This window comes from Thamnophis elegans, chromosome 6 (assembly GCF_009769535.1).
Source record: "Thamnophis elegans isolate rThaEle1 chromosome 6, rThaEle1.pri, whole genome shotgun sequence".
Taxonomy (NCBI): domain Eukaryota; kingdom Metazoa; phylum Chordata; class Lepidosauria; order Squamata; family Colubridae; genus Thamnophis; species Thamnophis elegans.
The window spans coordinates 39,392,414-39,420,200 of record NC_045546.1 but is presented as its reverse complement, the minus strand read 5'-3'; the positions used below and the strand labels follow the sequence as shown (position 1 = coordinate 39,420,200).

The 27,787-nt window shown below is 37.8% G+C and overlaps 1 protein-coding gene across 2 annotated transcripts in view; it reads left to right on the top strand.

The window, feature by feature from the left end:
* The window catches only part of POU2F1 (POU class 2 homeobox 1), a 113,598-nt gene that overhangs the window by 38,306 nt on the left and 47,505 nt on the right, over positions 1–27,787 (top strand). For both annotated transcript variants that reach the window (XM_032219475.1, XM_032219474.1), the window contains exon 2: positions 22,463–22,531. In XM_032219475.1, coding sequence (XP_032075366.1) covers positions 22,463–22,531 — 69 coding nt within the window. The remainder of the gene's footprint in view (positions 1–22,462; positions 22,532–27,787) is intronic.

Genomic DNA, 27,787 nt, shown 5'->3' with positions numbered 1-27,787 from the left:
GTCATGAATTCTAACATTGAATTGCATCAGAATTGTATAAAAATTGAATATAAATTCTATGAAATAGGGTTCTTTCATTGTACTGCATTAAGAAAATGGTACAAGCCTCCATCTATAAAGCTCTGATTTGTTTGTAAATGATATTATTATTTAATCATCGTCAATAAAAAAGGAAAAATGACTAAGTGTCATTTTTCAAAATGTAAACGTTATTAAACATTTTAATTACTTTCTTGTAACTTCATTTATGCATAGATTTGTTATATAAAGTATAAATTGTATTGTCTGTCCTTTTATTTCTATGAGAGCTGATGCTGCTCTCTTTCTTGAAAATTGTTGTTTTTCTGCAAATAACAGGTGATTACTTTTTATTATCAGGCTGTGAACCTAGTAGCATGTCCCTTGCATTATTTTCTCCATTAGTCAAAGAAGTACAGATTTCAAAAAAAAAGAAAAGTCCTTGTGAGAAGATACTATAATTGACATTTCATTCACTAAGTGTTTAAACTTTCTAAGCAATCTGAGGCAACTACAACCTCTGCTTTGGTGCCAGCTGTGTATGTTGCCATGGGAACTCAGTAGGGACTTAGCTGCTGATTACTGTTCTAGGGACCACACCTGGCTTATTTGCATTCAATTTAAGTTGAGGAAATTTCAAAAGAAGAAAAGGGGAGCTTAGATTAGCTAGTGGGTTGCCAAAAATGGATTGTCATTTTGACACTGCCAGTTTGGACAACAAAAGCTATTTCTTATTCATCAGAGTTTTTGGCAGACTCATCCGTTCTTGGAATTTTGTAGATATCATGGTGGTAGATGTTGGTACAATTTTGATTACACTTTACATTCTCCTGTATCTTTCCTTTTATTAAGCAAATTCATTTCATCCCTTGTAGAATTGATGATTTGATGGGAAATACTTTCATGGGGGGGGGGGAAGAAACCATTCATTATTCAAGTGTTAATCTTGTGTTAAAAGCTTAAAAATGAAAGAAAAATCTTTGTATTTTACTTCTTACAAGTTTTATAAAAGAAATATGAGAAGTTGACTTATTTATATGTCAGTTTTTAACCCAAGATATATTCTATTTTTCGGAGTATAAGATGCACCTTTTTCCCTCAAAAAAGAGATTGAAAATCTGGGTGTGTCTTATACACATTTTTTGCCTCCCGAAACCACACCCCTTTCACCAAAATGGCTGAGCACAGTTTTTAGAACGCTTTCAGAGAGCTCCTGGGAGCTGGGGAGGGCAGAAATGAGTGAAAAACAGGCCGGATGTTTTGCTCATTTTTGCCCCCCCCCCCTTCCAGGAGATCTCTACAAGCCTCCTAAGGGCTATTCATGCCCCTTTTTTGGGAAAAAAGGGGGCATTGTTGGGAGGTTTGCAGAGTGCAAAAACTTTTTTTTAAAATTTGCCTCTTCAAAACCTTGGTGCGTCTTATACTCCGAAAATACAGTACATGTTTTGCTGAGTCAGAGACCCCCTTCACTCTTCTTTTCCCAGCCAAAGTTGTTACAGTGGATTTACAAATGAAACCAACCAATGTCTTAATAATTAAAAGAGACATAGAAATAACAAACTATAAAGAGATTTGGATAACTTTTTTTATTTTGGATTTATAAAAGAGATGTGTTAAACGTATAAAGGAATTTCTGAGAAGACACAAAGAAAATGAAAATAAATTATGTTCTTGGATATTGGAATTTAAAAGGATTAAAGATTAAGATTTTTAAAAGTGAAGAGAAGATATACAAAGTTGGTTCATTTAAGCAAGGATAAAGTATGCATGTTCCAGGCCTTTGCCCTAAAACAAAATAAGTGAGCAGAGTACACCCAACTAACCAGCTTGACTAACTGAGATGAAGGAAGCTGTAAATCAAAACATTTTGTAAGGAAACCAGGTTGGGAAAATGTGCTGGGGAGTCCTTGGTGCTCTTGGAGCTTAGTTATTTGCTTGTCCATCAGACAAGTAAAAACAATGCAGCAACCAGAACACCAGAAAAAAGGAAATAGACCATCTGTTGAAAACATATATTCAAGATATTTTCAACATCTGTTCAAAAACATCTTCCAACAAAATGGGTACTCGTCGAACTTTATCAAAAAATACCTGACCACTCAACTTAGTAGAGCACAACCAATACAATCTATGGAAATAACACTGCTATACACCAAAAACATCTCAGAAATTTCCATTAGATTATATAGCATCTCAGTAGCACAAAAACCAGCTAAAACCCTCCACAATTTCTGGCTGAAGAAGAAAAAACAGAAATCATCAACAACATACGCTACTGTATAACAGCCACTCTGTAAGACAGACAGAAGATTAACAGAGTGCCTCCCTGAACACCAACTAGCAAATAGAAGGCACAACAACAGACAGGCTCAATCATAATTTTAGCTGGGAAATAGAACATTCTGGATCAAGGTAAATTAAAAATACTGAGGCATTCCGGGAGGCTTGGCATTCAGCTAAATCAATAGGCACATGGAGATGAACTACATTTACACATCATTTGGGACAGAATTTAAAAATGGAAACAAAAGACCAGAACACATCTCTTTCAGCAACCAATGCCTTGGACTTCATTTTTCAGGACATGTTAGTTGGAGTATTAACATTCCAAATAAGTAGATATTAATATCAGACAAATAAGCAGAAAACAATACCCTAATCAAGGAACAACCAAGGGGGAAAAATACCTTGACACAGATCAAGGTATATAAGCAGGGAGTGAAGACCATATTCATTCAGACTATTGATATTACCTAGTTTGGTAATGTAACATATGTAAGCAAACAACACACTCAGGACCAAGAACTCCCCAATTCAACACTAAACTACATACTATCTATTCCCGTGAGAGTTTGCTAATCTCAAATTAGGCTTTAATACTGATTTAAAAAGTAGAGATTAGCCATTGGTAAAGTGTTGCCCCTATACCTGTGATGGTGAACCTATGGCAGGCGTGCCACAGGTGGCATGCAGAGCCATTTGTTAAGGCATGCTGACAGGCATTGCCCTGTCAGCTCCAGTGTGCATGCATGGGCTGGCCAGCTGACTTTGACCTTTTTTGGCTGCTTTTCACCCTCTGGAGCCTTCAGGAGACTTCCTTGAAGCCTCCAGAAATCGAAAAGCAGCCCTACAGGCAAACGGGATGTTCAGAAATGGATTTCCAGGTTGCCCATAGGGCTGTTTTTCACCCTCCGGAGGGCCTCTTGGGGGAAGACTGTTTTCGCCCTCCCCAGACTTCTAGAAAACTTCTGGCGAAAAACTGGTCCATCGTGCACCAAAACTGGGGGGCTGCATGCATAGCATTATGGGTGTGGGCATGCCCGCACATGCTCCCCTATGCTCCCCCTGCTTTTGGCATGCAATGAGAAAAAGGTTAGCCATCACTGCCCTATACTGTTGTAGCAGGATCAAAAAGGGTTTTAAAAATCTTATTTTTCACAATTGCTGTGACTTTGGAAATGAGCAATAGGATTACTGAAAAAGGACACTTATTTTTGAGAACTATGGAACAGCCAAGTAAGAAAATGGATATTACAGCTAGCCTTGCTATTTCCAGAATTTGGTAAAAATGAAAATGAATTGCCAGATGGGAATTATAGAAACTAGGCATGCTAATTTAGCATATCTTATTTGCATGATTAGCACTGCTGTTTTGCATAATATGTAAATTATTCTGGCTTGGGGAAGTTGGGATATGACAGCCATATCCTCTCAATAGTGTGAAGAGAAGAAACATCAAGGAAAGAATTGTGATTAAAGAATTGCCCTGGATAATGCTGAATGGTTTGTTATAAATTCTGTTAACCTACAATACAAAGTTTATGTGTACAGGATCATACAGTGCATATTTCTTATTGTCTATTGCCATTTAGCACCTAGGCATGAAGTTAAATAAATATTCATTTCCTTTTTCCTCTTCTTCAGTTTTTCAAACTGAATGATAAAAACAACACTTCTGTGGTATCCAATTGCTAACATTATTTTAATAGGCATTTCTCTCCTAGTAGTTTTTTCAGCAAGTTTCTCTCCTGTAGATTCCTAAACCACTTCTCATGTGTGCAAAAGGTCTCAAGCACGTAGGGAAACTTAATTTGGATCTTTTTTTGACTTTCACATATTCTGTTTATTTAATTCTAAGTGTAACATAGGCATTTATAATGAATAGAATGCTGTGAAGAGGGCAAGATGAGGCAAAAAGACATACCTGAGACAATAGCAAAACATGGCAAAAGGAATCCATAGGTAAATGGACCAGAGATGAGTTTTGGAGAAAACTGTAGGATTCTGAATAAATGCAATCCAGAAGAAAGACATATATTCTATTAGGTATAGGAATAGATTGGTGACATAAGTGTATGTCTTATGTCATTCATTCTTTGATCTCACAGAATGGATGAATGACAATGATGACTGCTTGATAATATTTGCTTGAAAAGAGTGTCTGTTTCTATTAATGTTTAAGTGGTGGAGTCCTTGGTGCTCTCTGAATTTGGCTGTTGGCTTGCAGACATTTGTTATCCAACTAGGTAACATCCTCAGTGCTAGTTTTAATATTTTAATCATAAGTATATTCATATGTAAACCCACCAAAGGAATGTATCTAAAAGCTTGCTTGATTTGATTACAATGAAAGATTAATATAATTAATGTAGGTTGAAAAATAAAGAATACAAGAGAGGTAAGTGATGCCAAATGTGGGACAGACTATTATTTTGCTACTATCTGGAGTGGGATTTGGTAAAAAGAACAAAATAGATACAGAAGAAAGGAAAAATTGTGAAACAAACTTGGACTAGTAGTGTTGCATCTAAATTAATAAATGAATTGATGTCCTCTTTTCAAACAAAACTTTCAAACTTGTTTTGACAAGATTTCTGCTCTCAGGTAGGGTTCCTACTATGCTTCAGTAAATCAGTTCTAGAATTCTTCATTAAGAACAGGAATGTGGCTCATCAGTGATCCAGTTGTGTGTGTGGAAGCCAGTCTTCCATACCCAAAGCTGTATCTCTGTTTATACTTGCTGGGGCTGCCTATCTGCTAATTACAATGATTCTTAGCAGCAATCTCAACCATCTCCTGAAAGCTGTTTTGGCCACTGTAACTTTGAACAGTAATTACATTAACTGTTACATGAAGTAAGTTGAGGACTACTTACATATTAAAGGATTCTACAGAAGTATATAGAGCCGTGATGGTGAACCTATGGCATGCATGCCCGAAGTGGCACACAGAGCCATGTCGCCTGGCACACACAGCATTTCCTGTTCTTCTGGGTTTCTGGTGCGCATGGGCGCATGATGATCAACTGGGCTTTGTGCGTTCGGCAGTGCCAGAAATTGGAAGAGCTGGTTTCCATTTTCCGGCATGAGCATGCACACTGGGCAGCAGATTATCACATGCACATGTGCGCCAATAACCTGAAGACTAGCTGGCCAGAGCACCTATGCATGCCGGAAACCAGAAGTTCATTTTCCGGTGCACGAATGCCCCCTTACGAGCTCCTCTTCTGGGTTGCCTTCCAGACGAGCATGCATGCCAAGGTTTGCCATTACTGATATAGAGCAACATTAATGGGAGATATGAAAAAAGGATATTGATAGAATGATGAGATGAAAAGTATGTACAGTTTTTTGATTGCTGCAAAAAACAAGGATGCCATTCTGAAGGTCTTAAGGTTAGGATATCCAGTTTGTTTTATGAAGATTTTGGAATGTTATCTATTTCCTTTTGTAGATTTTATTTAAATACTTTTAATCTTCAAGAGTCACTTAATTGCAGCCGTTATCAACATATTAAATATATATTGAATAATGTAGAAAGAAAAGATAGCTTTAAGGCACAAAGGGAGCAGGAAAACCTAGAACATTCAGAATAATTTTGATGGAATTAATCATTATTTGGAAGTGAATAGCAAGGACCCTCCAATGGAACGAATGGAATTAAAAACAGAAGTGCTGAAAGTATGGGTTGAAATGAAATTGAAGAAACCCTGGAAGGAATATTTTAGATATTGATATGTGAATGATAGTAATGTGTAAAAGTGGAATTGAAACAAATGTTTTAAAAGTTTGCATCTAAAAATGTGAAAATGAATTCATAAATACTGTAAGAAATGGTAAGGTTTGAATGTAGATGATTTAACAGAGAAATATAGATATGATTTGTGATTGTGATTCTGTAAATAATTTATTCTGCTATTCTGTACTAGTCTCATCCTTAACTCCTTGATTTATTTTTCTCTAACTAGCATGAGCATTCAAGTTCAATTTCCTATATGATTTGAGCAATCTATACATTAAAAAATACATAAACTTTTTAATTTTATTATAGTATAAGAAAGTTTGTATATAAGCTTTCATTTTAAAAGACTTTTGCTTTTAGAAAGCTTTTTTAATTAGACCTCTTTTGACAAGCATTCACATACATATTATGTTTGTTTTTTCCTCTACATTAAAATTATTGTAATAGATGTGTTTGCATACCACAAAAGGAAGTAAAATCAAATGATATTATGTATACAATACATAACTGTTTAATATAAATCCAACAAAATGGAAGTGTTTACTTCAGAAGTGTTCTTAGATTTATGTATATATGGATCATGTATGTATGTATGTACAGTATTTATGTTTAGGGCATATCAACAGATAATTTTTTGCTCCCTCAAGTATATATACTAAGTGGTTTGTTGTGAGGAACAAATGTCACAAGAAGCAAAAATGGCAATGAATGAGAATGTACATTTGCTTAACTTTGATATCTGAATATGAAAGTTGGATGGATATGCCAGGAAAAGCATAAAAATAAATTGAATGCAATAGGAATGGGGTACTTAAGAAATGTGTGTGGTAAAACAAGAAGTAAAGTCAAGAGTAAAGGAACATGAATGTGGACTGAATACAAAAGTGAGTGGGCAGTACGAAAGAATTTTGAGGTTATTTGTTGCATGGGGTGAATAAGAATTGAATTACAAAACAAATCTATTATAAGACTAGTGAATGGGCTAAGAATGGAAAGACAGAGAAAATTGTAGAATGATGATGGTGTTGAGATCCTAAAAGAGAGGTGAGATTCAAAAAACAAAAGACCAATCTGAAGCAAAGTATGGACAGAGAAGCAAAGATGGGTTGCAAGGATGGAAATGTATGGAAAGGTGCAGTGAATGGTGTTGGTATAAAACAGATTTAGCTAATTTTCTTTCCTTAGCTAATGAATCAAATTTCTCATAGCTATTTACATTTTTTACAATGTTGCTTATTCCAAAAAGGAATAGCTATAACATTTGTATGGGGGTGGGAGTTATTTCCAGATTCTTAGCACCATGGGCCGGTCCTTTGCTATTTCCTGCCATTGGGGGGGTGGAATGAGGTGGAATGAGCCGGACAAAATACCTGGGAAATGTGTCCCCACCATTCTCAATAACTACCGGCGTCAAACAAGGCTGTATTATTTCACCAATGCTCTTCAATATAACCATGGATTGGATCCTCAGACAAACTTTTAAAGACACACCAGGCGTTCAAATCGGGGCTCAGCTGTCTCTCACGGACTTGGTGTATGCTGATGACATCGTCTTCTTTGCTGAAACAGCAGAAACCACCCAAAATAACCTGGATGCATTACAAGCAAATGCTAACAAGCTCGGCCTGGTGATAAATGGTGCAAAAACCAAATTCATTTTCACGGGCACTCAACCAGCTCAACTGCACCTCGAAGGCAACCCTATCGAAAGAGTAGACACGTTTAAATATTTGGGGTTGATCATCGACAGCCAACGTGTAATGGCTACAAATGACATCAAAAGCCGCATTGGCAATGCTACAGCCGCATTCGCCTCTTTAAGGAAGTGCCTGTGGAGCCAAAATGACGTGATGATTGCGACCAAGATGAGGATATTTAATGCTTCCATCCGCACAATCTTACTGTACGGCTCGGAATCGTGGACTTTACTTAAAAGCGACCTGAACCTATTAGAATGATTCCAGCTAAGATGCCTGCGCAACATTCTGCACATAACTCTACGGGACCGATGGAAAAACGAAACGGTATTGCAGCTGTGTAAAAACCAAACTACAATCGAACTTTACCTAAGAAGACAACGACTTAGATGGTTTGGACACGTTTGCCATATGGACAATAGCCGATTACCTTACCGATCGATTAACTCGCTGCGACCGGATGGGTGGAAAATCGCATGAAATGCCCCAAAGAAAACGTGGATATCCCAAGTGGCTCACGATCTTCAACCACTCCATTTCTCGATAACCGATGCCCAACAAGCCGCCCTAAATCGGAATCAATGGCGTGCTGTAAACCGTGACGTCCTGCCCCTGGCCTTCACAATGCAACGGTCGCTGCCTTATGGACGTTGACATTTACGAAGATTAAGTCCAAGTCCTTTGCTATTTCCAGGATGGCCCCACAGGCCAGATTTAAGCACCCTCTAGGGCTTGAGTTTGACACCCCTGATATAGGCTTTCCTGCTTGAGCAGGGAGTTGGACTAAAAGATCTCAAAGATCCCTTCCAAGTCTATTATTCTTTATGCTGAAAAAGGGAAAACAATGAGTAAGTTGGATAGAAAAAGACAGGAATTTTACTAAAATATTCCTAGAAGAGCTGCAGTTTGTATCAGGGACAGATAAAAATGCAGACCATTTCTTACTGATATATTTGACCCAACATCATGATCCTTATACCTAAATAAGTAATTAAAACTATCAACAGTTTGTAATCATTTTATTGCACTGCTCTGAGTTGCTCTGGGAGGGAAATGGGCAATTTTTAAATACTGTAAGTAAGTTAAGTAAGTGTTAAATATGTATTTCAATGCACTAGTAAAAATCCACTTGTATGGTGGCCTGACTATACTTTTCAATAGCTACAGAAAATAAAAGTAGGAGAGTTGCATTTATAGTCTTCTTACGAACTTTCCATGATTGCCAACCGTAGGAATTAATGTTCATTCGTTACAGGATTCTTATGTTTCTTTGTTCCCCCTTGAGCTTCAACAGCTCTACTTTAACTTTAGTTGTTGGTGAAATTTTCACAGAAGAAGAAAGGATATGTTGTTTTGGGTTTTTTACTTGCCAAGGTATTGAGGGGTGGCATGTTACTGGTTGATTAATTAAAGAGTGGAGCACAGTCATTGATTCTTCTTTATAAATCTTTGTTTTGAATTTAGTAAGATTTCACTATAAGTAAGTAATTTCAGATTGCAAGTCCACCACCACCACCACCACTAACTCCCCACACCTTCATCACACCTTCATCACAATTTTTCTTTGTCGTCAAACATTTTGGAAGTCGGACTGATGGGGATATCTTCACTTTCACTACAGTGTTACCTGTATAACAGTGATGGCGAACCTTTTTTGGCTCCCGTGTCAAAAGCGGGGGGAGCACAGAGGGGGTCGTGTGTGGGCGTGCCACACTCATAATGCTATGTGCATGACCCCAGTGCGCATGCGTGCAAGACCAGCACTCCACCCCATTATTGGCATGCTTTTTTCACCCTCCCAGGGCGAAAGGAGCCTGGGGAGGGCGAAAGGAGCCTCCCCCGACGGCCCTCCGGAGGCTTCAGGAGCTTCCCTGAAGCCTCCAGAGTGCGAAAAACCAGCCCTACAGGCAAACCGGAACTTCAGGAACGGACTTCCGGTTTGCTCATAGGGCCGGTATTAAACCTACAGGGGCCTTCTGGATGCTTCCCTGAAGGCTCCGGAGGGCAAAAAATGACTCTACGAGCAAACTGGAAGTGACTTCTGGTTTGCTCGTATGATCTTTTTTTGCCCTCCGGAGCATTTAGGGAAGCCTCCTGAAGGCTCCGGAGGGCTAAAACTGGCCCTACGAGCAAATTGGAAGTATGTTCCTGAACTTCCGGTTTGCCTGTAGGGCCCGTTTTTCACTCTCAAAAGGCTTCAAGGAAGCCTCCAGAGGGTGAAAAATGGCCTCAAAAGAATGCTGAAGTCAGCTGGCCAGCATGCGCATGCCATAGGTTTGTCATCATAACTGTATAATATCCAGTTATTGAAATCAGATACTTAATATTTGTAACTACTTTGTTAGCACAAAATCAATTAAAACACAATCCACAAAAGGGATAAAAATAAGAAACAAAACAATTTCCCAAATAGTTACATTATTCAAGAGGACAATAATGTGATACAGTTTTAAGCAGGTCCGAACTGCTCTTGATATGCTAGATAATAAATATAATTTGTCCTGTCTTGCACATCATAAGATTCTGCTTTAAGTTGCTGACAAATAGTGAACAGTGGAAAATATGGATAAAATTGTTATTATGCTTTACAACTGGAACAGGAAAAGAACAAAAACATCTGAGATAACTAAACTCTGTTATCCTTTCTTAAATGATTTGCTACTAAGTAATCCTTAGTAGCAAGTAAGGTCTTAGAATAAAAGGGAGTTGTTGAATATGTGAAGGAAAATAAGAAATAGAGCATAAGGTACCTAGCAGTCTTTTTAAGATGGTATCAGGTTTTTAAATTAACTGCTGCAACTAATCATTTAAATGGCATCAAGACTTTACAAACTTGCCCTTTACAATAATACAGTTAATTGCTTGTAGAGAATGGCCAAAAGATTGAGATATGTTTGCATAATTGAAGTTTCATCACTCTTTTCTTTCCCCCAGCCTTTTATAAAGGATATCTCCATATAGAAATTAATTATAAATGTTTTAAATAGAGGAATATATGACATCAAATTACCCTTGTCCTGAATTAGTTTCAGAAATTATATCTTTTTGATATCTAACTTCCCAAGCTCTTAGATTGTGTCCCAAAGCAAGAGCTTTGGCATTAAGAAGTGTTTAAGGAAAGGAATACAATTGTTGAAAAGAAGGTCATTCTTTACCTCTGCATCTGACCGGAAGTGGATGGATGGAAATGCCAGTGTGGCAGAGGAAGATTAGACCTTGTGATGGACTTGTGGGTGTGGAGGCAAGATCATAAACTTTCAACTGGGTGGGAAACCCTGGAAGCTTTAAGATTCGGGTTTCTACAGATTGTACCAACATGTCTCTCTTATTAAATTGGAACTTTGATGAAAGCTATGCCTTGAACTCTGATTTAATTCTGGATAATATTTGGGATGCTGACACCTGGTTGCTAAGGTCCTAAGTTAAGCAGGTGCAGGGAGCATGGGGCAGCTCCACCTCCCTACCCCCACTCTAGCTTGATTTTTATGTATGCATCTCGCCCTACCTCATACAACCAGACAGTGACTGGGTGGGGTCTTAACTAGGGCTTATATTTGAGTAGGGCTTATATTAGTCACAGACGTAAAAATCAAGCTAGGGCTTATTTTCAGGGAAGCACAGTAATATAATATTAATATAAGCAATAAATTCCTTTCAGTTCAAATCATTTACACATATTTTTAAAATATATTTTGACTAGGGATTGGAAATAAACACACATACAGTACTTTTTAGCATAACCCTAGAATCACTTTCCCCACCCATATTTTTTCAAGAATTCTGCCATACATTATTGACAGAAATGTATTTTCTACTACTTTTAACAGCATTTTGAACTTCTAGAAAGGAAAGGTGGCCTTTCAACTCCGACGGTCCTTGGATGAAACCGATTATCTGGATTCCTTTCAGTCCGGTTTCAGGCCTGGTTACAGCATGGAAACTGCTTTGGTGGCGCTAATCGATGATCTCTGGTGAGCCAGGGATAGGGGTCACTCCTCTATCCTTGTGCTTCTTGACCTCTCAGCGGCCTTCGATACCATCGACCATGGTATCCTTCTGTGACGGTTGCGGGAGGTGGGAGTGGGAGGCACCGTTCTTCAGTGGTTCTCCTACTTCTCAGACAGGTCGCAGTCGGTGTTGGTCGGAGGGCAGAGATCGACCCCAAGGCCCCTCAATTACGGGGTGCCGCAGGGTTTGGTCCTGTCCCCCCTCCTATTTAACATCTACATGAAGCCGCTGGGTGAGATCATACGCCGGCACGGGATTAAATATCATCAATATGCAAACGATACACAATTGTATCTGTCCGCCCCGTGCCAACTCAGTGAAGCGGTAGAAGTGATGTGCCAGTGCCTGGAGGCTGTCAGGGTCTGGATGGGAACGAATAAGCTTGTGCTCAATCCCGACAAGACCGAGTGGCTATTGATGCTCCCTCCCAAAGATGGTCCAGCTATTCCATCTCTCAGCCTGGGGGGTGAAATTATACGCCCCTCAGAGAGGGTTCGCAATTTGGGAGTCCTCCTGGATCTGCAGCTAACCCTAGAACATCATCTGTCAGCTGTGACCAGGGGGGCCTTTGCCCAGGTTTGCCTGGTGCACCAATTGCGACCCTATCTGGACCGGGAGGCCCTTCAGATAGTCACTCATGCCCTCGTCACCTCAAGACTGGACTACTGTAACACGCTCTACATGGGGCTGCCCTTGAAGAGTGTTCGAAGACTTCAGCTTGTCCAGAATGCAGCCGCGCGAGCAATTGTGGGTGCACCTCGGTACACCCACATTACACCTATCCTCCGTGAGCTGCACTGGCTGCCTATTGGTCTCTGGACACGCTTCAAGGTGCTAGTCGTTACTTTTAAAGCCCTACATGGTATCAGACCTGGTTACTTGAGAGACTGCCTCCTGCCAGTCACCTCCAAAGACCTATTAGATCCCACAGACTAGGCCTCCTCCGAATTCCATCTGCCGGCCAATGTCGGCTGGCGACCCCCGGGGGAGGGCCCTCTCTGTGGCTGCTCCGGCCCTATGGAACGATCTCCCCGTTGAGATCCGGACCCTTACCACCCTTCCGGCCTTCCACAAAGCAATTAAGACCTGGCTGTTCCGGCAGGCCTGGGGCTGTTGAATTATCCAGCCCCATCCGAGGTTACAACTGTTGTGGAATTTTAAATTGCTGTTTTTATTTTTATTTTTTGTACCCCCTCCCCTGCTTATTGTTAGCCGCCCTGAGTCTCTCGGGAATAGGGCGGCATATAAGCTAAATCAATCAATCAATCAATCAATCAATCAATTTTTTATTTTGCAAACAAATACATTCTACTCCTTACTATTCCCCCCTCCCAATTCCCCACTAATGAAACAGAATAGTAAAGAAAGAGAAAGAGTGTGGCAGGCCAAAGATCCTAAAAGAAATATGACTGCAGGCCTGACACCATGCCTCCCACACTCTGACACTGTTATGCCATTGCCTGACTTCTACAGCCACTCGCAGCCAGATGCCATGTGGTGCATTGTGCTGGTGCCACCCCTTGTGGCAGGATGTCTTGTATCGCACCCATGCCACTACTCTTGCACAGAATGGTGCCATGCGGCCTCTCATGGCAGGTCGCCATGTGGCTCATCGCGCCGGTGCCACCGCTCGTAGCAGGAGCACATGGTGTATCACGCAGATGGCACCACTCACAGCAGGAGGCTGTGTGGCACATCACACCAGTGCCACTGCTTGTGGCTGGATATCACCTGTTGCACTGGTGCTGCTGCTCTTCTGCAGAATGGCGCTATGTGGCCTCCTGCCACAAGCAGCAGCACTGGCACAACGAACCATGCAGAGTTCTGCCATGAACGGCAGCACTGACATGAAAGTTAATGTTTTAAAATGGCCAAGTCCTGTCTTGTCCTATAAAATTGCTGTGGAACGATCTGAAGCAGGCAATTAATGAAAGGAAGTCCATTGGCATCCCTCAGTTGAACCTATTCTGTAACGAGGAATGAGCAAAAATTCTCTTCTGCCCACAAAGATAGAAAGAGCCTGAGAAACATAACCAGCTCTTTCTATTTTCAGAAACATTACCTCTCGTTTCTCAGTAGCTGCACAGAAAGAAAAGTAAAAAGACACACATGGTTGTGGAAGTAGGGAAGGCACTTCCAGGAGTGTGGTGGGCAGGGTAAAGGTCAAGGCATTCTGGAAGTGGCTGTGCATGGGGAACCTTGTGTAGGCCTACCTGGCTAATGCCCTCCACCCATGGCAGGTTCCCATATGATGATGGGCACTGGGTCTCTCGGCCTCTCTACCCCCTGAAGCTCCCACACGGTCATTTGTTAAGACAAATTGGGATTGTGGCTATTGGTCCGGGGTTCATGTGAGTACCTAGCTTTACAAACAAAACAATTCATGGTCTAAATTCTGGCCTTGATTGTAGTTGTAAGACATGGAATATCTGTAGTGACTAAAAAGCAAGAACCTAATATAAGAGTGGCAGTTACAGATGTTGGTGAAAGAATGGGTAATTCAGGACATTTCATAGCACAGGTCTATATAATATGTATTAATAATAGATACAAGTAAAAGTGAAACAAAATAGACTTAAAAACAAGAAAGGGTCTAAGAAAAACAATGGAATATGAAAAAAGTAGAATAAAAATCTCCCAACATAGTGTTAACATCAAATATACAGCTTAGAAGATATTTCCTACTTTCTGGTACTCGAGTCATTGCCAAGTTGGAAATATACTGTACTTATGCAACAGAACTCATGAACCCACTGAAATATGCCAAGCAACAGAAAAAGAATCAGTAAAGACTCTAACCAAACTATGCCAGCAAATCTGGAGAACAGCACAGGCTGGCCAAAAGATTGGAAAAGAACATTCTACATTACAATTCAAAAAAAGGGAGATGTACATTATCCTTAATACCACATACTACCAAAATAATGCTTAGTGTTGAAACATGCACAACTTTGGGTAATAAATTCCTGGTTTTATTTATTTTTACTTCTTAAAAAAATTAAAAGAGATCATGCTTTTCCTGCAGTAGTATTTATGTTATTTTATTTTGACTGAAAAAAATTTAATTGTTGAAAAATGGTCCCGTTTAATTAAATAAAAACTATAGCTCCATATAGCCTGATTTATCACTTACAGAGCAAAAGTATTTTATGTTTAGATTCTCATAGGATAGGTGTGTCTTCCATGAATTGCAAGGTCCTGTGAGCTGTAACTTTTTTTTTTGTTACTTCATATAGCCATATGCAACCACAGGAACTAATACAGGCAATCTCCGTGTTATGACAGTTCACTTAGCAATAGTTCAAAGTTACGATATAACCCCCCAAATACTTACAACAGATGTTGTAGCACCACGACAGTCATTCACACTTAAGAACTGTTCTGACCCAGCACCCCAAACACGACAAATCCTCTGAAGTTAACTCAAAGATTCTTTTATTATTTTTGGCGGCAGCGCCGGCAAAAAGTTTATCTCTCACCACAGGCTAACAAGTCCATCTGGCCAGAAGATGAATAGTTGTCTGCCACATCTATCCATCTCCCCCTGCCTTTTATCCATAAAGTTAGGGTGGGGCTTTGTTAGCAGCAGAAGCTCTTCCTTCCCAAAGATCAGCCCACAGATTTCCACTGCTCTCCTCTTCTGCACATCCGCATGCCAGGTCCTGGACCCAGCTGTTCCTTCTCCTCTTTATCAGCCACCTCCAGACCTCGGGACTGTTGACTCTCCATCTGAGGGCTGATGGCTGGCCCAGGCTCCGCTTCTGTCTCTCTCTCTCTCTGCCAGCTCCACTCCCTCTTCCCCCTCGGAGCTCTCAGGTTGCCTTGAGGCTGATCTTGACTCCCATGCCTCCTCCACCTCTGATTCGGCTGCTGGAGGGACCGGTGACCAACAGACCACAACAAGAACAATCACAGAGGTTCTGCAACATTCGGTCTGCATATTCCCCCCTCCCCCAGGTCCTTACAGGCATTAAGCCGGTAGATACTCACCTTGCGAAGATCTAGCAAGCCTTCGGGTTTGGGGCCTGTTTGGTGCTTCAGGCCTTCAGTGCATTTGCAGAGAATGAAGACCTAAAGTACCACAAGATCACATGAGATCAGTAGCCCGTGCATCCCTCTGGGCCTTCATTCTCATTGGCAAAGATCTAAGTCCTTTGCTGATGAGAACGGAGCCTGTGAGGGGTGCATGCATCCCTCCAGACCTCTTTCTCATCGGTAAAAGCCTTTCCTCAAGTTCTTTGCTGATGAGAAGGGAGCCCTGGTTCTCATTGGCAGAGGCCTTTTGTGTCTTCAAGTCTTTTACCTACAAGAACAGATGCCTGTATGGCTAAAGATACAATTAATGCCTGTGCAAATACACATTAAATTTTGGGTAGGCTTGAATTAATCAGCTAATTATTTATCTGCAGGTTTCTGATTGAAATGAATAAGTAAAAATACCATTACTTGATTTAGCTGAAAAGATTGCTCATCATGGTTTGCATAAAACTCCTTGCTATTATGAATGTAAAATGACTTGTTTGAAAATTTTATTTTCCTTCACAATGAAACAAAACAAAACTATCCAGTAGTTAATAGCTCTCTTCATTTTGAAAGGTTGACTAAATGGTGGATTATGGACAAATCCAATTAAGCTGCAGTAATAGGCTGTATCTAATGCTGATCAAAACAAGTGATGGAACAGATCCCTTTCTCTTCCTACAGATTCCTTATTTTCTTCAAATCTCATCTAGACCACATTTTGCAGTCACATTTATATGCTATAGTTTTTTTAAAAAAACTTCATTGTCATTATGTTTTTTTTTCTTAAGCTAGTTTTTGAGAGAGTGGTTTTCATTGGTTTTTAATAAAATTAGACCTCTTAGGAATATAAATATTTACTTTTGCAGATGCAAATAAGTACGTTTAGTAAACAGCATTTAAGGCATCTACGGGATGTAGAAAATATTGCTTGTCATCAGTGGCGGGATACGACCGGTACGTCCCGGTACAGGCATACCAGTGCCTGCTGGGAGCACCAGGTACTGTTCCAGTACAGTGCTCCTGAGAGCCCACCCGTCCTCCTTACCTGTATTGAGCCAATAGGGGCTTACGCGCATGGAGCTTATGGTGCCTGCGCGATGCTCCGCCAAGCAGGTGGAGCATCGCGGGCAGTAAGTACTCATGTGCGTGCTGCGCACGTGCACGTGGTGGACGCCCGGCCCTGTTGCACCGTACTAGTTGCAATGGGATCCGGAACCCACCACTGCTTGCCATATCTGTCAGTGTTGGCTACCTTTATATAGCAACTAACATGAATATCTGGACTTGTGCTTCTTTTCTCTGCAGGATTTTGTTCTTTTGCAGGACTCATTTAGCAAATATCACATAAATACACAGGTTGTAGTTAGGTAAATTGTGTTCACCTTCTAACTTGCTAATAGGGGTGGAAGGGGAGGGTTATTTAGATGGTGAAGAAAGCTTTTCCAAATCTCATTTATTACAAAACTAATTGTTGCTAGGAGGAATAAGATTAAAGATGCTTAAGGTCTGTGGGGTTGTTTTTAATTTGTATGTGTCATTTCAGTGGCATTTTAAGAGAATGTTCTTACCTCTTTTCCTTCCCTATTTCTCCATGGTACTGTGCTCAAGTTAGGTCTGAGAAGCAAAGCTATTGGAAGAAATTTCATTTTGTTCCCTAATTATTATGCTGGCACTTGGAAGATAATTTTTCCCTTCATGCACTGCCAATTAATATGTAAATGAGCTGATAAATATTTATATCATGATTTAAATTATGCAGGGAGTGCTTTCAGTGTACTCTGCAAATGAATTGTTCATGGACTTCAAAGTGCTGGCTGCTGTGCTAACGAGGGGAGATTTGCATAAGGCCCTAATCAGGCGCATACTGATTAAGCTTCATTATGGAAACTGCCAGCTGCAATCTTTGTTTCTATTTTATTAAAAAAAGGGAACTTTTCATGCTTCAGTCGCCTTGACAATGTCAGACACAGCTAGTAGGAGAGACTAAAAGTCCACAGAGCAACTGAAGTTTCTCTGTTCAGTTGAAGATTGCAATGGTGTAACTGAAGTTGTACTTTTTCCTACTCCTGACCCCCCCCCTTTCTTTTTTTAAGAGTAGTAGTATATACCTTTTATTTTAGAAAGTATTTTTTCTCTTTCCTTGGACTATCTAAATCTACAGAAGATTGCACAGCAATGCTGGACTGCAGCGACTATGTTTTAGGTGGGTATCAGTTCCACTGACTTCTTGCAAGCATGTAATATGGAAATAGTGCTTGTTAAAATTGACTAAACATACAGACCTAATTGCATATGTACGATTGGGGGATGCATTTGAAATGTTGAAATCTGTCAGTGATTCAGTAGCAAACGCCTTCCCCATTCTTCATTTTTCTTCCAGAGATTCTTACTCTTCATCATTGGAGAAATGGAGTTGCTCATGACTGTCAAGAATGGAAGCTTACAGAATTTTAAATTTTAAAACATTTGCCTTTTGACAGAAATAAGAATTTGCTTATTTGTATATATTACTTACTGCATCTATTCTAAGGTGTTAGGAGAATACTGTCATCCATTGTAGCTTCATCAATTCATCTTATATTTTATTTGAATGTGTATATTTCTGAACTGAAGTCATACTTCACTATTTAAAGCAAGTAAATCTTTTGATACCAATGTTTAACTACTAACATTATCTCCTAATTTAATTCCTATTAAATGAATGATTTTATTTTTTTAAAAAAATATTTGTAAGGTTAATAGATTTTTTTTATCTCTAGGACTTTTAGTATTTAGCATTTTTAAACTTATGAAAAAGAATTTAGTTACTTTTAAATAAAAACAGCACAGATTGAACTGTTTTTAGAATGATTATTTCAAGCTCTTCATATAATTTTCCAACATGATTTTCACTTCAGTTGTATTCAAGTGCTTTTCATCTGGCCTTTTGAAATTTTGAGAATGTGATGAATTAATTTTGATAACTCTATTTTTGATAGCTGTAAGAATATTCATGAACATTAACTTTATACATAGCTTTCAGAGTTAGCAGAATCATTCCCCTCATACCCTTCTTATTTGTTTTGAAATGGTAACGAGTATGTGGTTGGCTAATTTTGGAGTATTAGAGATCTGTTAGAATAGTAGTAAGAATGAATCTAGAAGTAAATTAGCATATGACTTCAGTACTGCACCTGTTATTTTCTGTCCTTGCTTCATTAGAATTCGTTTACTTTAGAATACAGAATTGTTTTAGTGCCATAATAAACATTAGTTTTGCTGCATTTTATGAAAAAGAAAATGTGGATTTGTTCCACCATGTGTTATCCAAATTATGGCGCCTTATAGCCACACCTTTCCATTAAAAATTTGTCTAGTACTTTTGCATTCACCTTTAAATTAGACTCACTTTAGAATATATAATTGTTTTAATGCCATAATAAAAATATTAGATTAGATTTGCTTCATTTTATGAAAAAGAGAAAGACATAGTTAAAAATGTGGATTTGTTTACCACGTGCTATTCAAATTATGGTGCATTATACCCATTACTTGCCATTAAAAATATATTTGTCTAGTACTTTTGCGTTCACCTTTAAATTAGAATCGTTTTCGGATTATAGCAAGATTCCAATTCTGAATTTCTGAATTTTCTTATATTGGTGAGCCAGATGCCTTTGGGAGTTCACAAGCAGTTCATGGAGGTTCTGTTTGCTTTTGAAGTCCTCTTGAGCTACTTAGTATCACTGTATCATGTGGCTGTAAATTCATTATAGCAGTCTTGTAATAAGGCAGAAGGGATTATCTGTCTTCCTCCAACTAAGTTCTAGACAATGTGAGAGCAAGTGAATTCTCTTATTTTGAAGTACATACATCATTTCTTGCTCTTTATGATCATTTTATACTATTATGGTAATACATCCCATTAAACATGTTTCCATTATATTGAAATCTTTTTGTGGCAAAATATTGTTTTTGTTTCAACTTATGTTTATGCCTAACATAAACAATCTCTGTGTGTCTGTCTCTGTGTTGTGTGTGTGTGTGTGTGTGTGTGTGTGTAGTTGATGCAGTCTAATAAATTCATTAAACTTTCAGAACAACATAGAATATTCTATTTTACAAATATATTTATAATTGGTGGAGATAGAAAAAATAATTTTTGAATATTGAGTCATTGTAAATAAGACATACTGCATATTTATATTGCAAATATTCAGTTTGGGGTATTGTGTGTGTGCGTGTGTATGTGAGAGACAGTGGGGGTGGAGAGAATTGCATGTATGATGCAAGAGTTAACTTTGCATTATGGTGTAGCTGCTGACATAATCCCCTGCTTATGAAAATGATAAAACTAGGGTGATAAAACTAGGATGTAACATAATATACAGATACACACATTCATATAAATGTACCCATTATGACATTTTCATACTAAGAGTGATAGCCAACTATTATTTATTTAAATTTATTATATCCATCCCACATACTTTGACTGAACCTTAATTGGAAAAAATGTTTCTTTAATGTTCAACGTGCATTTTTCCCATGCTATATTAAAAAAGGAACACAAGATTATGTTCAGAAATCTGCTAATGCATATATAACATAGTAATTTAAATTTACATTGAAAATAAGCATATTTCTCCATGAGCAGTAGAATTTCCTATTATGTTTCTCCACCGTCATCTTACATGCATAACCCAATTCTGCCCCCTATATTGCCTTCTAGTGGCAGAATGGAGTTTGCCAATAAAATGTTACTGTTGGAACCAGATCAAAATTTTAGTTTACAAATATTTTTGAAAACCTGAAAGTACCCTTACAAGAGGGTTTTGTTTAATGCTGTATTGAAACAGACAACTTCATGGAATCTTCATTTTCAAGATTGGAATTTGAAGTAATTTGTGTAATGGCAAGAAAATACATTGACAGTCTGGAATATGATTTAGTCAGGTTACTTAAAGCTTCATTTTTCAAGTTAACATGTGCTTAACAAGTAACATTTTTCTCCCATCTCATTTTTTACCTTATGAAAAATGACAGTCTTTGCCTAAAAGTTATTATTTTTTCAAGATTTGTTTGTGCATCTAATAAAGTAAGTGAATTATTTTGTTTCACAGATTTGGAGGATTTGATTTTGCCTTTGGCAATTTTCACTACAATTTTAATGCAATCTTTACTTATAAATAAATACTATATGTTGTCCTAAAATGGCACTCTCTGTGCTCTCCTAGTGGCTAACTGTTTTTAGTTTTTGCCTGTAAAATTCTATGGAAAGCTGAGAACATCCCCAGGTATCCGTTGTACAAGATTTGTTGATTATTTGAACTTGACAGTAGATGTTACTTACTGACACAATTGGGCCTACACTTTACTAAAACTCCATTTTAGGAGCATGTTATTCAAGCAGAGTAACCATTCAAGTAGGCATTCAAATCCAGATATTACGCCTGTCTTCTGATTTATAATTCCCAGGTTGAGTGACAATTTACCCAATTGCTTTCAGAAATGGACAGCTGTTGTTTCTACCCAGGATAATGATGTCTAAGAATAGATGTGAGGAAAATATTACAACAGAAATAAACAAGGCTTCTTGTACCAGGGATTTTCCCTCACTATCAATTTTTACAGAAAAAAATTAAGTTCATGAAGATTTAGTACATTAATAAAGGTACAAAAGACAAATGGTTTATTGAGTGTTTTTGTTTTCTTTGTTTTTCATAATGTTCTAGAAAAATTACCTGGATGTAGTAATTAAAACCCTAAATGTGCCATAACTGGAAAGATGAAGAATATATGGTATTTTATAAAGACAACAAACATTGGCTACAATATCATAGCTTCATATAATTCCAACATAAATCAGTTTGCTTGCAGAAAAGAGTCCCTTCATAACTGGAAAGTGATGGAACAAAGTTAAATAAAGATCTAGGAAATAATGAATGATAGTACTTGAAATGGGTTCAAAATTGTTTTTATGACTTAGGTCTTTGTTCCATCATTTAAATTTCAGAACACTTCAGTTTTATTTTTTTGAATATTTTTCTTAACTCCTAGAAATAAATTTAACTCTCCTACTATCAGCACAATATGTAAATGTTTTATTGTTATAAAATGTTTGTATTACCATTCCACAGTGACAATATTGGGGAGATTTCAATGATAGACAAGGAGTTCTTTCTTAAAAATAAATGCTGGGATGTGTCATCACATTCAAGTTAGCATAATAATACAATGATAGCTTACATATATCATGAGAACTTCTTAGAAGATGTATCTGCATCAGTACAAGAAATGTGATTGGCACTGGGAGAGTTACAGTGGAAGGAAAGTTGTATAAGAATTTCAGTAAAATAAAAGTTTAAATAAAACTCAGCCAGCAATGCCAATGAAACAAAATATCAGTGTAAGGCTACTTGTTTAGCCAATATTTTTTATTTATTGCCAAAATAATTAATTGCAACAGTGAAACACATACTTCTTATTCCAGTAGTTCTTTTTAATAGTAAGCAGTATTTAAAATTTTGTAGTGATATGTGGGGATTTTTATGCCCTGGTTTTCTTTTAATATATTCATTAATGCAAACTTAGCAATTAGGGTACAGTGTACTGTAGACTGATAAATAAATATGTCATGATTACTTCAGTCATAAAGATAGAGTCAGTAGTACTTTTCCCTCCTAATCACTCTTTTTTGTTTATTTCTGATGCAGACTCAAGAATGAATACTCCGTCAGAAACCAGTAAACCTGTAAAAATGGAAAGCGGGGATGGGGAAACAGGTATGGATTATATAGTATTTGATTTAGATTTCTTAATAATACCACAGTAATTACATGAACAGATTTACTTGCTTCTTACTTTTCTGTGTTCAGTATGGCAATATGTTGAGCAAGGCATCTATGCATCAGTCCTATGTAAATGTGTATTAATAATAGATATACATTTTGTCCTGAAGTATAAAGAGCTGTCCTTATTAATACCTCTATTCAGATTTGTATTTATCCAATACATACCTTCTGTTTATCCCCTCCCCCACATGATAGAGAACCTGTTACAAATAAAATATGAAGTTGGCAATTGTTGCTTTTTGTGCTTGTTGGGATGTTTGTGTTTGCTGTTATGAATGAAATAATTGCCTATGTGTAACAGAAGAAAATATTGACAACCTAGATTTCAGTTCTGTAGTTATTTTTGAGTTTAGTCTATTATATCAGTATTTTACAGTGATAACAGGGCATTTCAAAAGTTATGTTTTTAAGCTGTTCTTTAACATGTAAAACAACTATTTTAACTGACATTGTACAAGTAACTTATGATATTTGCAGTGGGAGTTGGTAAAGAAACAGTCTCAACAATAACTTTTAAGAATTTGTTTTAAATTCAATTTTTTTATCTATAGCTATAATCTTCAGCTATTTTGAGTTGCTGTCTGTTTTTCTTTACTTTCAATTTATTTTTCACATTGTACTTGTACATAGTATTTTGGTTTGAGTACGACCATTTTTATTCAACACTAATTCTACTACAAAGAGCTTTTTTTCCTTTGATTTTAAAAAAATATTTTTTAAACAATTTCCAGCCTTCATAACTACTGCTAAAATAATCTTACAATGGTTTGGAGCAATATAAGTTAATAAAGAATAATATATGAATAGCGCAGTTTATTATGATACTCTGGGAATTGATTGGTTATTCCCTGAAGAAATGCTTTCTTTTTATGAATTGCTCAGTAATTTTGTCTGCAGTTACCATTTCTGCTTCATCCAGTATCATAAACATTTTAATTAAATTGTAAATGAAATGAAAAAGAGGTCACTGAATTATATTCAGGAACAGCATGGTTGAAACTAGAATGAGACTTAATAATATCCTAAAGCCATATTCTCTGATCCTAATTTTAGTCAAATTATATCTCATTCTGTAAATTTCTCAGAGGAAATGGGCAAGAGGTCCTTTTGGCCATTTCCACTAAGAAGGGCTTAGTCTTAAATATGCAAGTTTTGATATATACAATACCTGCTGATAAATATACAATAAGCACAAGACACCAAACAACTGATGAGGTCTCTGGTCTCAACTGACTCACAACATTCCCAAAATGTAACATTTGGTTCTAGTGCTGTGATGGCAAACCTATGGCATGCATGCCACAGGTGGCACACAGAGTCCTCTCTGTGGGCACATGAGCCGTCGCCCCAGCTCAGTTCCACTGCACATATGTGCATGACTCCCAGCAGGCAGCTAATTTTTGGGTCTCTGCCGCTCATGCGTGGGGAGTGGGGCACATGTGGGAGACGTGTGCACATATGGGGCAGGGTGCATATGCATAGTTCGCATGCATATGCACAGGGGTCATACATGGGTCACATGCATGTGCAGATGTTGCATGCATGGGGACGGGTGTATGCAAAGGCATGTGCATGCAAAGGAGATGGGCGCATGTGCGGTCATGCGCGCATGCAGGGGCAGTGGGTGCACCCACATTGCATTATGGGTGTGTGCGCACACACTTTCAGCACTCAGCACTACAAAGGTTAGCCATCACTACCCCAGTGAGTTGCCTTGCTCACACTAATTGGGAATATGTGCAAATTGCTGTTGCTATTTACATGCTTTGGATTTTGGATTGAATAAGATACATATTCAACCAAATAGCTTAGTTAATAAGTGCTTTTATAACTTATCCATGTAGATTTCTATAAGTTTATAACATACCAGATAGTCATGCCGTGTATGCTGGAGAAAGCAGACTTTTTAAGATGTTAAAACAGTAAAATTCATGTTCAATAAAAATATAAAGTCTCCAGTCATACTCTTTTCCTATTATACTCCTGGGACAGAGATTTCTTTAACAAGATTTATTGAAATGGCAGTTGGTAAAACTTTAATTTTAGCAATTGGATTAGTTTCACGTTACAAAATAATTTATCTTTCAATTTATTAAGACAAACAGTTGTTCATTTTAATGATGTTCTTGTGAGTTGAAGAGCTTACTGTTTTTTCCTCAGATAACTAAAACGAGCAGATTTTTATTTCCAAATCATTTCCTGAATTTTTTTTATACTCTGAACAAACTATTATAGTATCAGAAACATAATTATAAATTAGAAAATTAAAACCAATCATTTCAGAAAATTCAAATTCAGAAAATAAAATACATTATTTGCTTTTTTATTTATCTGAATTTATATATTGCTTACTTCAAAAAATGTAGGCAATTTATACTTCAGAACAGCAACAAGGACAAATCAATACAAGACTCCAGCCAGACTAAATATTCCCCTTGAGCAGTTGCCTCTATTATTATTTCATCCACACCAAACACTTACTGAAAAAGCAATCTTCACAGTTTTTGAGAATGGTAGCAAGTTAAGGGCAATCCTAATTTCAGGGGGCAAATTGTTGCAGAAGGGACTTTTACCACAAAAGCATAGTTATTTAATCTCCATCTTATTTTGAAGGAGAGAATCCTCAGCCTGCTGTGTTGGCTATATGGAGTGGACAAAATCTATTTTATCAATTTATCAATATTTTTTACTGACAATAAAGAGTATTAATAGAGAATGATTAGGACAATCAATTGGACCTGGAAGCCAACAAATAATCAATATAGTTCCTGCAAAAACTGGTTATTCTAGTGCTTGCCACCATATTTTGTATCAACCATAACTTATGACTTGTCTTTAATGGTTGCCTCATGAAGAGCGGGCTGTAGTAATCTAACCAGGAGCACATAGGTAGTTGTTGCTAGAGCCTCGTGTCTAGAAAAGGCTGCAACTGGGATACCAGTTGCAGCTGTCCTGATTATGGCCTCCACTTGCTATTCCTACAGGAGCTTAAAGTCCGGGGCGACCTCTTAAATTGTAAGCCTGCTCTTTCAAGGGAAGTTAGATGTAAGAGCGGCGAGCATGGTCATCTCATAGCTGCTGCTGTGTTGCAATTTTTTTCAGAGAGGCATTATTTTTGTGGGGGGGACTTATTTTAGTGCATGAGCTCAAAAGCCCAATTGGGCTTATTATCCAGGGAGATCTTATTTTCAGGGAAACAGGGTAAATATTAAACAGCAGGAGATGCTGAGGAGCCACTCCTCACCATCAACTTATTGAGACTACCTTCTTGGGAAGGTATACAATCACTGATTGATAGATTATTTGCCACTGAGAGATAAAGCAAGACAAAGAGCAGCACCCTCTCCCCATCTAAATGGATATTTTTTGATGACTGAAGAGCTGGCCCAGGTTTTGTGTGACATGTTGAAGCTATTCTGTAAAAATAGGCAGGATTATGTCTGGCCATCATTAACAGGAACTAGTGAGGATTGCATTCTGTTTTCATGCCTAAACCCTGGCTGATAAAATGCTTCATCTAGCAGCATCTTCTTAACATTTGTTAAGAGAAAAGATTGGAGAGGTGTAATACATGTCTGTAATGGCTGGATTAGAGCATGATCTCTTGAGAAGTCTTCCCCATCTCTTCCAAGTCTGGCAGTATCATTCCTTCCCTTAAAGAATCATTCTTTAGCATTTAATGTAGTTTCTGTTTACTATCTAGTTTCACTAAAAGTTGCTAAATCATATATTTGAAAATCTATAAAGTTAAGATATTTTGTTGAAGCTATAGGTTAGGATAATAAATCTTAATCTGTCCAGAATTCATATTATGTATAGAGAAAGTAGTACTTTTCCATTTCTTTCTAATAACAGAAATTCTGGTTAAGTTATGTTCAGCCTTGAGGAACTTTTTAGTAAGTTGTTTACTCCTGCCAACAAATCCAGTTATTACATCCTTGGAAGAATCAATTTGATGGAAAGTGTTCAAGCATCATAATATATTTAAATGAAACAAATATTAAAACCTTTTTTTTATTTTTCACTTTTTTCTGTGTTAGCATTTTATATTTCCATTCTCACTTATTTCTGTGATCTGTTGTATTTCTTCTTTATTGTTGTATTTCTTCTTTATTGGTTGTCCCAAAGATGCTTTTTGAAAAGGCAACTGGACTGTCTTTATCTTTCTTTGAAAAAGCACCTTTGTAATCAACCTGGATGACTGAGAATCTCCATAGACATTCTGTATCGGTTGCATGACTTCTTCTGGCTGAAAGGATTTTGAGATTTTTTTTTGTGATATGTTGAGGCTGTACTGTACAAGTAGTCAGGGCTATTGACCAGTTCTACCAAACAAAATGAGTAGAAAGTATCTGCAAGACTTAAGCTATCAATTGTTCCTCTTAAATTGCCTCAAAAATGCAAAAAAGGAGTCTAGATGTTTAGCTTCAACCCTTGGAGAAATCTAGGGATCACCCAAAAAAAAAATATTGTGGACTGCATGTAGCCCCTAATTCGGTTCAAAGCAATTAACGATATGCTTTATTACTGTCATATTTTGAAGAACCAGAACTACTTCAACTTATTGTACTTTTTGGACTATAAAACGCTCCGGACTATAAGATGCACCTAGCTTTTGGGGAGGAAAACAAGGGGGGGGATCTGCCTCTGCCTCCCAGCATCCATTCAGTATTCATCTGGCCTATTTGCTGTGACCCGTTCACCACTGTCTGTTTGCTGCTGCTATCCATTCACCACAGCCCATTTGCTGCCAGAACCCATTTGCCACAGTCCATTCTAGAGCAGCTGATCGGTGCCGCACCTCCCCCCCATGCCACAATATTCAGAGTATAAGACACACAGACATTTCCACCCACTTTTGGGGAGAAGAGTGCGTCTTATACTCCAACTTATTTTAACTTTATTGTAAACTTTTTGTCTTAATATTTTAGGTGCTTTTTAATTTTCCTAACACTATATTTATTCAAGTGTTCTGATTACAACAGTTCATATGTGACCATTCAAAGTTACAGTTGCATTAAAATAACTGACCGTTTTCACATTTATGACCGTTGCAGCATTTCCATAGTTATGTGATCAAAATTAAGATGTTTGGCAACTGACTTGTATTTATGACGGTTGTAATGTCCTGATGTCATGTGATCTTCTAACAAAGTGAATGGGAAAGCCAGATTCAGATAACAACTA